A 16,172-nucleotide genomic window follows, 5' to 3' on the forward strand; every position below is an offset into this window, starting at 1 on the left:
GAGGCTGAGTCTCAGTTTCACAGGCTGGAGTGCAGTAGTGTGATCTCAGCTCACTGCAACCTCCCCCTCCTGAGTTCAAGTGATTCTTATGCCTCAGCCTCTTAAGTAGCTAGGACTACAGGCATGAGCCACCATGCCTGGCTAATTTTTGTATTTTTAGTAGAGATGGGGTTTCACCATGTTGGCCAGGCTAGTCTTGAACTCCTGACCTCAGGTGATCCACCCACCTCAGCCTTCCAAAGTGCTGGGATTACAGGTGTGAGCCACCATGCCCGGTCTTTTTTTCTGTATTTTCAAGTGTCTAATTCAATGCCCAGCATCTGCTAATCGCTCAATAAGTACATTTAAAAATGAACGTGACTTTGTTGTCTGCTGCTTTTGATTCTTGTCACCTCCCAAGTCTTTGAAAGCATGCCCGTACTAGTGTATTCACTCTCTCCCATTTCTTTCACTTGACTTTAAAAACTGCTTTCTTTAGATCAGAATCAAGCTTTGCGACTCTGTCTGGGTAGCACTAATGTTGGAGGTCAGTATGGCGCTATCTCTGCCCTCAGTATCAACAATGATTGCTCAAGACTTCTTTGTGGCTTTGCTAAAGGACAGGTAAGATATGAACTTTCTTTAATTCATAAGACAAAGTTAAAATAAGATCAATTAAAAAAACTAATGTCTTTAGGTCAACATTTCAAAGACCAAGATATGTGTTATGAAGTAATGTGCTTGTAGAGCTAACCAGAGATTGCTGAGTCTGATTTTTGTCTTGTTCAAAATTTTACATGATTGTTGTCGACTGACCCAGAGTCTGTAGTTTTTTATTCCTAGTTCATGTGTCTACTTGAGTAAATACTTTTTGTAAGCCCACCAGGGGTGTTACATAAAATGTACTTCCGTACAGTCCTATAAATAATCGAGGCTGCTTTTTAGAAAGATTATGTGTTCCTGGATAAGTATTTTTGCATTTCTTTCTACTTCTGAAACTGGCAGTAGGGTATGGTGTTTTCATCTTCTGATTTACACATCACTAGCTGGTTTGGCAGTATGTCCTTCCTATACTTTTTACCAGTGCTCCACAGATTGACTTATTAGAGAAATATCTTTTATCTCTCAGCATGAGAACAACACTTAAAATCTAAAGAGAAAAGTGGGACGGGTAGGATGAGGGGTAAATGAAGACCGAGTAAAGCTCCATGCTTTAATGGATCTGCACCTTTTAGGTATGTTTTAACTTTATAGTTCTTTGCCTGCAATGTTTGTAGTCCAGGAATAGATTATTTCAGCCCGAAGACAGGATACTTAAGTCTAAAAAAGAGCAATAAATTTGTTTTTAAAGCACTTAGTTGTCTTATAGGTCACCATGTGGGATTTGGCCAGTGGAAAGCTTCTACGATCAATCACAGATGCTCACCCTCCAGGAACAGCAATATTGCATATCAAGGTAAGAGCTTTGTTTTCTTTTTCTAATAATTTTGATTATTATGCCTTTGTGTTTCTTTTAAAGTAAATTTCTCTATATTGATAATCAGAGTCCAAAAAATGTATTTAACATGAAGCTGACCATTACCTCATAAATAGACTCCTTAACATAGAGCTGTCTTTTATTTGACTAGTCCAACGTGTTGTTTTTCCAGGTTAAAACCAGAGATGGGCTAGTGTGGAAATACTCAGCTTTAGGTTGTATTGAAGTCTAATCAATGTAATGGCAAAAAGGGCAAATTGATGTGATCCTAGACTGGAGTTTGGCAGGAAAGACGGGCAGCGCCCTGCTGAAACCCATACGGAGCTCTTTAAAGGTCTTTTTACCTTTGTTTAGTTCACCAGAGTTTTATTGCTGAGGCGGTGTGCTCTGTTACTCTTTTTTGGGAGTTGCCTGAGGTTCAAGACACAGATCATGAAAGAAGCAAGGCTCGGATTATGTTTAGAAGCGAATCTATTGGTTTATTTTCTTGCAGGCCTCTAAAGGGAAAGCCTTAAGATCCTAGTCTTGGCTTTCTCCTTACAGGCCTGAAAAAATAAACTGACTTAGGTAACAGATTTCATTTATAAATACAGTGTGAATGGTTGATTCTTCCATGCTGTCAAGCTCATGTTCAGAAGCATAAAAGGTAAAGGATTATAACTAGAGAAGTCTAAAATCAGATCTTCTAGATTTTAATCATGTACACATTTTGTTGCTTAGCTCTGCAGAGCTCTGTCATCCATAAGTATGCTTTTTAAAGTCTGCAGGCATCTGGAGTTTGTATGTCTGTTTCTAGGTTAGTTACAGAAAGTCTTCTGTGACAAAGCAGTGTGGAAGCATTTAGTAACAATGAAAACAACCCAGACAAGTAAAAGTGCAGAGAATTTCTCCTCTTGCAGACATCATGGTAATATATCTTGACTGCTTTTCATATGGCTTGTGCCAACTTCTAATATGTTATAGTTGTTTGTAATAGGTCTTAACTCTCTTAGTAGATGAACATCTTTGAAATCAGAATCTTTGTCATTTATTTTTGTGTTTTACTATAGTAGCTGCTCAATAAATATTTGATTAAAGGAAAAACTAGCTGGTGGTGTTTATAAAAGGACAATCCTTTTGCAGAAAAAATAATATTAGGAGAAAGAACAAGAAATAGATACAGGCGGAGAGAAAAGAGAAGAATGCAATTGAGATGAATAGCATGTAGTAGGAGCCATTGTGTAGCTTGGCGGTAGTGATGAAGGTGGTACATGCGGAAAATGACACTGGAGTAAGATACATAGGCTTGACTGTTTCTGAAGTCTTCTGCTGGCATCAGCCACTTGCATTTTAATGCTCCTACGCATTGTTCTCCATACCTAACGCTGTATTTCATCAATAACAATTTGGAATTTCAGCCTTTATAGGTAGTGTGTGTGTGTGTGTGTGTGTGTGTGTGTGTGTGTGTGTGTGTATTTATATGAATGCACTACTGTACCAATTTTTATGTACGTTAAAAAGCACGTATACAAGAAATAGAAAATTAAACAGAAATACAAGTTCTGTTATTTTTCCTGCACTCCAGTGGACCATGATGCACACCCCTAGGGTATATGCTTCCCACTCTGGCAACTGCTCATCTAGGCTGTAAGAGTAAAGTTGTGGGGCTTCTTAACTATGCCTGCGTTCAGATCAAGGAAGAATAATTTTACAGTGGCCTTCTGGACCTCAGCCATCCCTGACCGAGAAGCTGAGGCATGCCATTTCAGATGGCTCACTCACCTTTGAGTTTAGGGAGGATAGTCACTGAAAATGGTACAAGTTCAGTTTATTCTAGTTTGTGTCCTGCAGCATCGACCATACTTTAGGTCACCTTAGGACTGTCTGTCATGGTGAATGTTATTTATTAATTATTCTGAGTTTTCTAAGTTAGGTAGTGATAAGTGAAGTATATGCTGTGGAAGAAGATCAAGGAGGTAGCACGTTTTCGGGAGTTATATGAAAAGTGAAAACGTTTTAGATGTAGTGGACTTACTTTTCAGTTATTCAGAAGACATACTCAGATAAGTATATTTCTCAAAGACACCAAATATCTTTTAGAGTCTTTATTCTTGAAAACTGGGCAGCTGTAAATGCATCCAAAGGATCTCATTTACTTAATAATAGCAAGTTACAAAAGTTAATGTAAGAACCAAAGTAGAGAACTTTAGGGTTTTTATCAATCTTAGTTTGTATTTTTCTTTTATCGTGATGAATGATGGTTTTGCTTTTTGAAAGCCTCTGTTTTTTTTTTAAAGATATTGGGCCATTCTTACTCTAAATAAAGGTAAGTTTGTATGTTTACAGTGATGAGCGCTGAATCTAGCTTAGGTTATTTCAAAGGCTATTAAATGTGTACAGTGTAGTTTTTCAAAGTTGTATAATTTTCTCCTTCTTAATACTTGACTGTTTAAAAATCTACAAGCAAATAAATTCCTTCTCTGTTTAGTTTACAGATGATCCAACTCTCGCAATTTGCAATGACAGCGGAGGCTCTGTTTTTGAATTGACATTTAAGTAAGAGACTAATGGACATTTGTTGACGAATGAAAAGACTAGCTCTGGTTTTAATGATTTGAAATTGAACATGAAGAGGTCTAGAAAGCCCACATAATTGAGAGTAGATTATGACTGTGTATCACAGTCACCTGGGAAGGCTTATGTTAATAGAACAGAGTTCTGGGGCTGGTCCTCCAGAGTTTTATCTCAGTAGGGCTTGGTTGGGATTCTAGACTCCTACTCCCCAGGAGATTCTCATGTGCTATCAAGCTTGGGACCACTGTTCTGCAGTAGCTCGCTAATTTTGGCTTAGGCTTAAGGCCCAGTTGATTATAATCATAGTTGGCAGGTGTAAACAGGTTTTTGTTGTCTTAGAATTGCCATGTTTGCTCTTTAAGAGCAGACTGTCTAGATACATCAAAGAACATTTAGGAAGCAGAACATAATATTTATGGTGTATTATGCTTCCATAAGTTCTTCAAGGTTGACTATCTTTGCTTCTTGTATTTCTCAGCAATGCTAAGCACAAAGTAATTTCTGAAAAAAACATACTTCTTATTCGGTTGATGTTTATTGAGCGTCTCTTATGTGTAGGTATTTATCTAGACCCCAGAGTTACAGCTGTGAACCAAGCAAAGTTTCTCCTGTAGCAGAAGTTACATTCTAGTTGTGGTAACAGTAAGGAAACAGTAAGCCAGCACATAAATGAAATCACTTCAGTTGGGTGTAAGTGCCCTGAAGAAAACAAGACAGAGTATTGTGCTAGATTGTACCTGAGGATGATTCTGGAATGGCTTTCTCAGAAGGGGCAACATCTGGAAAAATGCCAGAATAGTCGCCAGTCAGCAGATGCACAGATCCGAGGAAAATATTCCAGGCAGACAACATTCAGACACAGTGGCTTTGAGATGGCCACGTACTTGGCCTGCTGGGGCAATGGAAGAAAGCAGGCATGGCTGGAGCATGACTTTCTCAGGAACACGGTAGTGGGAGAGGAGGGAAGGGAGGAGCCAGAGCATATCCTTTGGCATGGGAAAGAGTTTGGCCTTTATTTTATGTACGGTAGCAATTCGGTGGAATGTTTTTGGCAGAAGAGTAAGTAGATCTGACTGGTGGAATAAAGAGATCATGCCACTGTCCTGTGGAGCTTGGATTGTTGGGGTTGAGAACAGGAGTAGGAGGCTGTTAAAGGAGTCCAAGCAAGAGACAGCAGTGCCTTGCGTTGTTGCTGAATTGATGCTGAGTTTTCTAATTATGTTTTCAGGAGAGTGATGGGAGTGAGAACATGCGAATCTAGGTGTCTCTTCAGTGGTTCCAAGGGTGAAGTCTGCTGTATTGAGCCTCTGCATTCTAAGCCTGAGTTGAAAGATCATCCCATCACACAGTTTTCATTATTGGCCATGGCATCCTTAACAAAAGTAAGTGTATTTAGAAGTTAAAACTCAGAACTTTTAGAAGCTTTGAATACCATATATGTGAAAATTACAAGGTCAGTATTGAAAACATATTTTTCTCTTAAAGATACTGGTTATTGGATTGAAACCATCCTTGAAAGTGTGGATGACTTTTCCCTATGGCCGGGTGAGTACATCTCTCCATCTGATTGGCAAAAGGAAGGACCATGTCAGGAGGTTGAGAGAAACGACTTGCAAAGGGTGGATTCTGTGAGATTGTCAGAAAGCTAGACAGGATGAAAGTCAGTGCTCCAGAAAGTGTTGGCTGGACTTGCCTTGAGGTGACCAGAGCATCGTAAGCTGCTGACCAGCACAGTGTCTTAGGGGTCATGAAGCTTGTACTTTTCTACCTTTTCGCTTTAAGCTGTTCTCTCTTAGATGGCATACAGTTGGCTTTTGTTCTTGACGGTCTCAACTTGACAGTCTCTGTATATTGCTGTCCTGGCACTCTGTGGCACACCTGACTTCATGCATGGATTTTCCTAGAGTTATCAGTGCCCTTCTGAGTGCAGTAAAATGCCCTTATCAGATTTAAAGCTGAAGGATAAGTTGATTTATTGAGTCCATGCCCTGATTTTCAGTGTTTGAAAGACACTTGCTTTTACATGGCTGCTGTGCTGAGACAGGCTTATACTCGCTGTCTGCAGCTTTGGCGCTCAACCATTGACAGAGGAGATCCACTGTCATGTGCGTTGTAGATCGCTACTACATGTGCTTTCCCTGGAGGTATTTTACTTCCTAGCATGTGTTCCTCACATCCCAGTTTCCCCTTTCCTTTCTTCTTGGTTGTTTTCAGAGTTGTGATCTTCCAATGTATGTATGAGGAGAGATATTGACAGGGTGGGATGGGGAATGGTGGTACAGAATGCTGGCTTGTGCAGAAAGCATCCCTATAATGAAAGAGCTCACTTTTGTTTTCTTGTTGGTAACCTGTGCATCTCCAGACCGCAGGTCTATCCGTTCAGACGGCAACGCTGGCTTAGATTGCCATTAATTAGATTAGCTTAGATTAGCTTCATTGGTGCATTGAGATTTTTTTTTCATGGTGGTATGTGTTTGCTTCTTTTTGTGTGTGTGTGTGGTTTTTTTTTTTTTTTTTTGGTATTTTTTCAACATTTTATTATAAACATTTTCAAACAAAGTTGAAAGAATTTCACATTGAATACTTGTCTACCATCTAAATTCTATAATTAACATTTACTGCCCTTTATTATGTATCTGTCCTTCTACCCATCCCTCTGTCCACCTATCAAATTATATTTTTTATGTATTTCAAAAGAAATTGCAGAAACCAGTATTCTTTCTTCTAAATATTTAGAATGCATATTATTAGCTAGAGTTGAATACTTCTTTAGGTTTTTCCTTTGGTGTGGAATATACATAACAAAGAAATGCACAGATCTTGAGTGCACATTTCCTGAACTTTGACAAATGGATAACACTTTTGTAGCCCAAATTCCTATCAAGATGTAGAATATTACCATCAACCTAGAAAGTTCCCCCATGACACTTTCCAGTTAGTTGTTGCTTTAACTGAGAAATTGGGGAAAGTTTTGATCAAGGAACATTAGTCAGATGCTGTTTTGAACCATGGTTTTCTCCTTGTCCCCTTGTTTATTAACTGTGATGACTTTTTTTTTTCTTCTCCCTACTTAGATGGATCCTTCCAGTGTGCCGTTGCTGGCCTGGCACTTTGTAGCAGTACATAATTATGTGAATCCAATGCTTGCCTTCTGCAGAGGAGATGTTGTTCATTTTCTATTGGTAAGTCCTAATATGATGCTAGGTCCATTATAAAGCCTCTTATAATTCTTTTTATTCATCAGTAATTTAATAATGTGTCAAAGAAATTTGTCTTACTATCATAAGTCTTTGGAGAGAGAGTGACCGATTTCATTTTTAGCTAAGGCTTTATTGACTAGCATGGGAAAAAGGTGATCACACTCAGCTCCATAACCTCTCATGGTTTCTCAGCTCCATTTCTTTGACTGACAAATAATTAATGGTGTATGTAAATATATAAAGATAGGAACGTGAATATGTATGTATTAATGTATGTATAACTACATGTGTGTGTACTACAAGTATCACTGAGCACCGACTGTGTTCTCTACACTGTGATGGGCACAGCAGCAATGGAAAGAAGAAAGTATACAACGTAATTTCATCTTTCACACAGCTTATAGTCTTGTTTAAAAGCAAAATCAATATGTTTGTGATTACTACAGAAAACAGTTTAAGGATTGAACTATGGGAGGCAAATCGAGTTGATATAAATTAGGAGTACAAAGTGATTGGTGTGGACTAGCGAGCCCATTGGTGGCTTTATGAAGGATATACTGCAACTACGGCAGGAAGGGTGGGTATGCATGCGGGGGAAATGAGGTATCTGCCATCGCTTCCTCGCTGGTCTTTGGCCTCAGTGCCTTTTACATATACTGTGGTGTGTGCCAGGAAAGTTCTGTGCTATCTTCCATTGTCTCCTACCTCATGATTAACATGGCCTTCCCTGACCTTCTGAACTAGGTTAGTTACATACGTCTTTTGACAGCATTCAGCACTTAAAAAAAAGAGAGACGAGGTCTTGCAGGTCTCGAACTGAGGCCCAGGCTGACTCTTGAACCCCTGGCCTCAAGCAATCCTCCCGCCTCAGCCTCCAAATCTTGGGGTGAGCCACTGTGCTTGGCCATATTCAGCACTTTTAAAATTACTTATGTTTTTCTTCCTCACTAGACAGAAAACTCCATAACTCTAGAGACCAACTTTACTGTTAGGTTTCCAGCCAGTAGGACAGTGCTTTTATATTGTAAATGTTTAATAAATGTTTATAGAATTAATGACAGGGAGAAACCTGTGCTGGAAAATGTAATTGAGGATACGGGGAGGATTGCCAGTAGGGGTTGGCAACCTGTGGCCTATGGGCCAAATCTGGCCTGTCTTCTGTTTTTGTAAATAAAGTTTTATTAGAACATCCCCTGATGCAGCATTTGAGAGTACCACCTTCACTTTCAACTCAACACACTGAAATATTCCTTAATCATTTTCTCCCCAGTCAGTCTCTCTTCAAATATTCCTTGATTCTAAAACGCAAAGTCAGAAATGGGAAGTTTCATTCATGTCCGTCGGTCCCTAGATCCACTATGATGAGAAGGCTTGTTTTCCTTGAAAGCATCACCCCTTAACTCTCACTGCAGCCAGCCATCCTCGTCTGAACACCTAACGCCTGCTTTATTGTAGAGAAAAACCTGTAATTTTTCTCCTGCCTTCTGTGTGTATTCTTTTTTCTACTTTTAGACTGATCTTCTTAAAATGTCACTTTAATCACATCTTTATGACTTTAATTAATTGGGAACCTGTGATGACTCCATTGCCAGTCTAGGCAAGCCATTGTTAATCTAGATCGGGGTTACCAAGCTTTTTGTGTAAAGGGCCACACAGCAGATATTTTAGGGTCTGTGGACCACATGTTCTCAGGAAACAGAGAGAGAGTAGTGACTGCCCTTAGTCACATGGATATAATAGTGGAACTTAGAATTAAATAGATTTCTCTACATCCATGTTCATTTTACCAGAGGATCCTTTCTGAAGGGAGAAGTGATTTAGTGAAGTGAAGGTGGGTCCACGTGAAGGCTCCACATTAAGTGGTCTCAGAGTTCTGTTAAGATACCAGGTGAGGTCAACACTGTATGTGATGAGACCAGAAGGCAAGGAGAACTGTGACTTAAAGGGAAAGAACTATAACACTACTGTGGGGAGTGCAGGAAAGCCCAGGTTGAAGTGAGTATCAGGAATTTCAGGTGGCCAGGTGTATCTTGTGCTTTATATTTTTTCTTCAGTGATCTGTTACCTGGGAGCGGACGGGGAGGAAGCTAATGATTAGGGTGACTAAGGATAGAGAGTGTATAGGTGCAAACATATTAATGGAAGATTGACACAGTCCTTTTGGGAAATTTTGGGCTGTTAGAGTTACACAAGGGAACTTCAAAAAGTTTGTGGAAAAATGGAATTAAAAAATAAAAATAAATTTTATTTCTCAACGTAAGCTTCATCTTGTTCAAGATACTTTTAAAAATGATGATACCAGCCATATAGTCCATCCCTAAAGAACTGAAGGTCTTGGGAATTTAACTGTCAATGCAGCCTTTTTTACATTATTAACTAAAGAAAAATAAGTTTCCTTTACAGACTTTTTCTAGATTAGGAAACAAAAGTCACAAGGAGCCAAATCAGTACTATACGGTGGATGCCTAAGGATTTCCCATCGAAATGCTCTCAAAATTGGCCTTGTTTGATGAGAGCAGTGAGCAGGAACATTGTAGTGGTGGAGGACTCTTTGGTGAAGCTTTCCTGGGCGTTTGTCTGCCAAAGCTTTGGCTTTCTCAAAACACACTCGCAATAAGCAGATGTTATTGTTCTTTGGCCCTCCAGAAAGTCAACAAGAAAAATACCTTGAGCATCCCAAAAAATTGTTGCCACTCTGGGAGGCTGAGGCAGATGGATCATGAGGCCAGGAGTTCCAGACCAGCCTGACCAAGATGGTGAAACCCCATCTCTGCTAAAAATACAAAAATTAGCCAGGCGTGGTGGCAGGTTTCTGTAATCCCAGCTACTCAGGAGGCTGCGGCAGAGAATTGCTTGAACCTAGGAGGTGGAGGTTGCAGTGAGCTGAATGGCGTCACTGCATTCCTACCTGGGCAACAGAGCAAGACTCTGTGTCAAAAAAAGCAAAACAACCTGTTGCCATGACCTTTGCTGTGGCCTGGTCTGCTTCTGCTTTGACCGGACCACTTCTGCCTCTTCTCCCATTGCTTTGCTTGTGCCTTCTCTTCAGGAGCACACTGGTAAAGTCATGTTTTATCTCCTGTTACAGTTCTTCAAAGAAATGCTTCAGGATCTTGATTTCACATGTTTAAAATTCCCATCGAAAGCTTTGCTCTTGTCTGCAGCTGATATGGGCACAACTGTTTTGGCACCCATCAAGTAGAAAATTTGCTCAACTTAAATTTGTCAGAATAGTGTACGCTGAACTGGTTGAGATGTTTGTGGTGTTGGCTGTTGTTTCTGCTGTTAATCATTGATCTCTTTCAATTAGGGCATGAACAAGATGAATATTTTTCCTCGCTAATTGCTGAGTATGGTCTACAGCTGCAGGCTTCACCTGTAACATCATCTCATTCCTTCTTAAACCGAGTTACCCATTAGTTCTCTTGGGGCATTGTTCCCATAAACTTTTATTAAGCATCAGTGATTTTACTATTCTTCCACCGAAGCTTCACCATAAATTCGATGTTTGTCCTTGATTCAATTTTAGCATAATTTATATATAAATTCTGCTAAAATTAGTTGCTTTTTTGGGGCTCTTTTCAAACTGACGTCTTATCCTGCTTAATGCCTCAAGCTAGATCCTTTTCAGACATGTTAAAACAAGTTAATGTGAGTTTATTTTGGTGCAAAAAGTTTTTGAGATCCGTGCACTGTTTTTTTCATGGTGTGCATTTTCCATGAACTTTTTGAAGTCCTCTCAGAACAGTGTTATCGTTCAGGAAAATCTGGTTTATATCACTACAGCATCTTTTCTCCTTTCGTGACTTTTGACTTCCTCACACCATGTCACCGTTCCTCTTTGTACTTTAATTTTTGTCATTGATGTGATAAAGTTAAGTTGTTCTGAATTATTACGTCACAGCATTTTTCGATACTGACAACTAGACCACTCCCAGATATGCCCTGCATTTTGGTGTAAATAATGGAACAAATAATTTTTTAAAAATTTTCGTAATCATTTCATTATCAACATTTTTGGCTAATCTACAGTGAATGGGATAATGGGTAAATGTGATACTCTAGGTGGAGTATAATTAAATATCTTAAAAAGTCCCTCAAACAGTAGCTGGTTTTTAGGTTGTTTTTCTTTCATCATCAGGTAAAGAGAGATGAATCTGGAGCAATACATGTTACTAAGCAAAAGCATCTTCACCTATACTATGACCTCATCAACTTTACTGTGAGTATTATTAAAATTAAATATCCCCATTTATTTCATGTAATTGTTCTGAATCTGTGGTATATTAAAGCTAGCAGGATTTCTGCCAAGAATTATTACCTTTAAGATCATATGAAATATGGACAGCCAGGCACCGTGGCTTGTGCCTTTAGTCCCAGCTACTTGGGAGGCCGAGGTGGGATAGCTTAAGCCCAGGAGTTCGAGGCTGTAGTGCTCAATGATCGCTCCTGTGACTTGCCACTGTACTCCAGCCTGGGCAATATAGTGAGACCCTGTCTCTTAAAAAGAAAAAAGTATGTATCTATATGTGTGTGTGTGTATATATATGTATCTGTATAGAAACAGACACATACACACACACAGAGAGAGAGAGAGAGAGAGAGAGAGGGGAATGAAGTCCCAGTTATATTGAATAAAGTCTGAATGTGGTGTGAGGCCACTGATTATTGCCTTTCAGCCTGTGTCCTGCTGAACACAGGCAGGATTAGAAATTTCATGTCTGGTTTAGCTCAAAGGGAAGTTTGGCTTCAGAAGTATTTAGGTGAGTTTTTTGAGGATCATTGCCCTGCTTTCCCTGTAAAACATTTTTTGTATTTTTGAGCTTTTCTTAATTTCTTGTGGCTAAAATCTTTGCAGAGTTCTCTTTCTACCATGCCTCCCAAACCTGAGTGACTTCTTGGTTTAAAAAGAGAGATTTCTTTTTGTATCAAATTTTATTTTTTCTCTCTCAAACAGCTTGTTAATTTTGAGAACAGGGTAATTATAATATTTCTGTGTTCCCATCATTAGTACATTTTAGCACATCAGTGTCTGGGGTCCAGTAAAACATTCTGCAGATGCATGAATATAGGCATAAATAGAAGTCATTTTTCTAATAAAAAGACTGAAGAAGAGTTTTTTCCCCCAACTTGAAACTGTGTAATTTTTGTAGGATACAGAAGAAATAGATCTTTTCTTTACATGATTTATTAATTGTATGTTACATTTTTAACTCACAATTGTTTAGAAATAATTCATACACATTTTATGAAATAATTTTGTTGAGACTCTTAGAAGACATCATTGTTGTCATCACCAGAGCTGTCTTGTTGAATCACGTCGCACAGCTTTTCAGAATTTATCATCTTCGCTTCTGTTTCAGATGTTTGAGATACAGTACTTTAAAAACCTGCACAAGTTTGTCACTGGAAAATTTTTTCCCCAGCCATAAGTAACCATTCTAACAATAGGACAGTTGGTGTTTTTAGTGACCCTGTGGCATATCCATAGTGTGACCATGAACTGCATTGCTTTGTAAATTACCTATAAAAGGCTTATTTACAGCAATGTCAACACTTTCAGCTCTGTGGGTCTAATCTCAGGAATAATTACTAGACTTATTGAGGTTCATTTTTTTTCTGCCATTCTTTTGTTTTCATTTAAACAGGTGACCTTTGGAAGTACCTAAGAGTTAGCACTGATTAAAGTTGTATAAGGCTAAATAATGTGATTTTTCCTAGAAAATACTTTGTTTTTCTAAATAAAATAATTTAGAGAGCACCTTGTAAGAGCTTTCTGTAAAAGATTTGCATATCAAACTCCCTGTTTTCTGAAAGAGATTTTTTAGAGGAGGAGAGGGGAACAAACTCTTCCCTTAGAGTGGCTAATATACAGTATTAGAGTATATTTTTAGCATATGTTAGAAGAAAATCTGTTTTCAACTTGGTTATCTTTAATTGAGCATTACGCAAAGAATATCTGATGACATAGACTAGAACGTACATATACACCAGCATGAATACCAGAGACATAAAGTGCAGAGGAAGTGCTTGGCTCTGGTCACTTCTGGATCCTAATTGAACAGATTTGAAGATTTATTTATTGGGAAGGGAATAGAATTGCCAAAAAATTTTTTGAAAATAAGTAATCTGATTTTATACATAACCCAAGAAATTTGTTAAAATGGCATCCTTCAGAAGATCTTTAAAGTTATTATTGTTAGTACTTAGTACTTATGAAAGAACATTTGGGAGATATAGAGAAATAGAACAAAGAACTCTCGTAATTTTAAGAGAGATTTTGAAGGAAGTAGATTTTTAAAATAGCTTTCTTTCATTTTAATATATTTTAAAATATGTATTCCTTCAGTGCTAACAGTTGTCCTTTGACCTGCTAGGTTCATGAGCTTTACCTTGTTCTTTTGTTTCAGCAATATCATGAAAACTAGAAATGCTGAGTTTGTCATGATACTGAAGCCATTTGTACCAATTGCTTTTAAAAATCTTTTATAAAAAACTGTACACTCTAGTCTACCTACAGCAGTCATCTTTTACGCTATGAAAGTGTCATTGTTAACACTTTGAAAAGTCAATAGTGTATTCTACCTCCTTACTGTTCTCTGGGCTGTCACTGAGGAGTTCTTGCTTTGATTGCGTTGCCTTGTAAATTGTTAAATGGATAAAGTCCTCAGTGTAGTTTAATTGAGCAGCCAAGCCTTCTTCTTGACCCAAATGATGATGCGGGTGTGGTATCACTTTTGTTTTGCTGTGTGCTTGAATTACAGTGGATAAATTCCCGCACAGTCGTGCTCTTAGACAGCGTGGAGAAGTTGCATGTGATTGATCGGCAAACACAGGAGGAACTGGAGACGGTGGAGATCTCAGAAGTTCAGCTGGTCTACAACAGTAGCCATTTCAAATCACTGGCCACTGGAGGAAATGTTAGCCAGGCACTGGTAAGGATAATCAGTTGTCTTGGCATTGCATTGATAAACTTGGTATTTTGTTATAGTTGTTTTAGAAATAGGAACTCTGGGGTGTTATCTTTTTCTCTGTTGAAGTGTTTCTTTAAAAGCCACTAGGTTCAAGTGGGTGTGGATATTCTTATAAGTGTTTAGGAACACAAGCTAAAACAATAAATTTTGTCCCCTTCTATTCAGAAATGTGACTTATTTTACTTAATACCAAAGTGTTTTAATTTTTATACTAAAAATAATGAAGTATAATGGAAAATTTTTGAGAAATTGTAAAATCAAAATATTTTCAGAAAGCTTAATCTGGCAGTGATAAGCCTGATAGATTTAAGGGATAAATAATTACAGATAGTTCCTTATGAGGCTTTGAAAACATTTGAGTGATCATGGTAAAGGCTTGGACAGGTATGGTCGCTGTGGGTATTAAAAAGCAAAGATGTCTTTAAGAGAAAGAAGATATTTTAAAATAGGTGATAGATGAAATGTAGGAGGCTAGAGAGAAGGAAGACACAACAAAGCTATGGTCTTAGCGTTAATTTTGTATCATTGAGCAACTACAGTAATGGCCTTAAGCAATTTCCACAGATAGTTCATAGTTCAATCGCCTTGAATTGTGATCTCATGTTCCTAAACCATGAATTTTTAAGTAGCAAATTTAGACCATTGTGAGACTTCCTTGCATACTTTTTTGGAAAAAAATAGTAATGATGATCATATTTAATGAGTGAATACGTAGGCTTTGCTTAAATCTTCCTCATATTATAACTTCAGAGCATAAAATATATATGAAAGGGTCTTCCAGCCTCCCACTTTAAAAACCAAGGAAAGCCAGAGTAAGAAATGATAGTGCAATATAATTCACTAAGTGATAATAATAATTACTGTTCCACACTGTTATTTTCCTGTGTTTGAATGGTATTAAAAATACCAGTGGACTTTGAACTTGTACTTTTAGCCAAGATAGAGTTGTCGGGGATTTGATTTACTCTCCTGCTTGAAATAACCGAAGGAGGAGGAAGAGGACGGGGAGAAGGGAGAGGAGAAGAGGAAGAAAAAACAGCAGCTCTCAAGATACTGAACACCTGTGATGACGGACAGCAATCTCTCACAAAACGGGGAACAAATGATGTGAACTCTATGATTGTCCTAGCTTCCGGCCTTGAGAGAGTGTCTGGGCTGTGGAAGAACCCAGCTGGAGTATGGAAGACTCCATGAGTTGAGAAGACAGAGTCTAGATTGCAGGAAGACAAAATTGGGTTGAGTTTGTAGGACAGAGCACTGGAGAAAAGAGCACTACGAAAGAGTCCCCCTTGAGTTCCTCAGACTACGGATCAGCAAATGCATATGAGGAAGCTGCCCAAGGACCAGGAAAGAGCCATTTGAAAGGTTTAGAGGGAACCACGTCTAGTGCTCACACAGGGCTAAAAACAGTGCTTGTTACACCAGCCAGAATGGAAAGTTTCATGATTCACAGGGCATCGGGTAGAGTACTTAGAGGCATCTTGCCTCATTAGGACTAGAATAAATACCACACTGGTCCCAACTGACACATCTTAAAAGTAAGACCAGAAAGGATCAAACCATTTCCAAATCACTTATCTCCTAGAACAAAGCACAAGAATATTAATAGGAATACAGAAAGATCCAGAAACCAACAAAGTAAAATTCACAATGTCTGCCACCCAATTAGAGATTACTAGGTATACAAAGAAGAAAAACAACCTATGGCCAGGCGCAGTGGCTCATGCCTGTAATCCCAGCACTTTGGGAGGCCAAGGTGGGTGGATTGCTGAAGTCAGGAGTTTGAGACTAGCCTGACCAACATGGTGAAACCCTGTCTCTACTAAAAATCCAAACAAACAAAAAATTAGCTGGGCGTGGTGGTGGGCGCCTGTAATCCCAGCTACTTGGGAGGCTGAGGCAGGAGGATCACTTGAACCTGGGAGGCAGAGGTTATAGTGAGCTGAGATTGCACCACTGCACTCCAGCCTGGGTGACAGAGTGAGGCAC

The 16,172-nt window shown here is 38.7% G+C and overlaps 1 protein-coding gene across 6 annotated transcripts in view; it reads left to right on the forward strand.

Annotated features, from left to right (window-relative positions):
• The window catches only part of VPS8 (VPS8 subunit of CORVET complex), a 240,631-nt gene that overhangs the window by 36,027 nt on the left and 188,432 nt on the right, over positions 1-16,172 (forward strand). For 5 of the 6 annotated variants that reach the window (XM_017538380.2, XM_017538382.2, XM_017538384.2 and 2 more), the window contains 8 exons: positions 479-603; positions 1,349-1,435; positions 3,924-3,991; positions 5,238-5,391; positions 5,495-5,554; positions 7,084-7,191; positions 11,351-11,431; positions 13,974-14,144. In XM_017538380.2, coding sequence (XP_017393869.1) covers positions 479-603; positions 1,349-1,435; positions 3,924-3,991; positions 5,238-5,391; positions 5,495-5,554; positions 7,084-7,191; positions 11,351-11,431; positions 13,974-14,144 — 854 coding nt within the window. Of the gene's footprint in view, positions 1-478; positions 604-1,348; positions 1,436-3,923; positions 3,992-5,237; positions 5,392-5,494; positions 5,555-7,083; positions 7,192-11,350; positions 11,432-13,973; positions 14,145-16,172 lie in introns of those variants that run through there. The other variant, XM_037741949.1, reaches the window with a different exon arrangement.

The sequence above is a fragment of the Cebus imitator genome, unplaced genomic scaffold (assembly GCF_001604975.1).
Source record: "Cebus imitator isolate Cc_AM_T3 unplaced genomic scaffold, Cebus_imitator-1.0 Scaffold111, whole genome shotgun sequence".
NCBI classification, from domain to species: Eukaryota; Metazoa; Chordata; class Mammalia; order Primates; family Cebidae; genus Cebus; species Cebus imitator.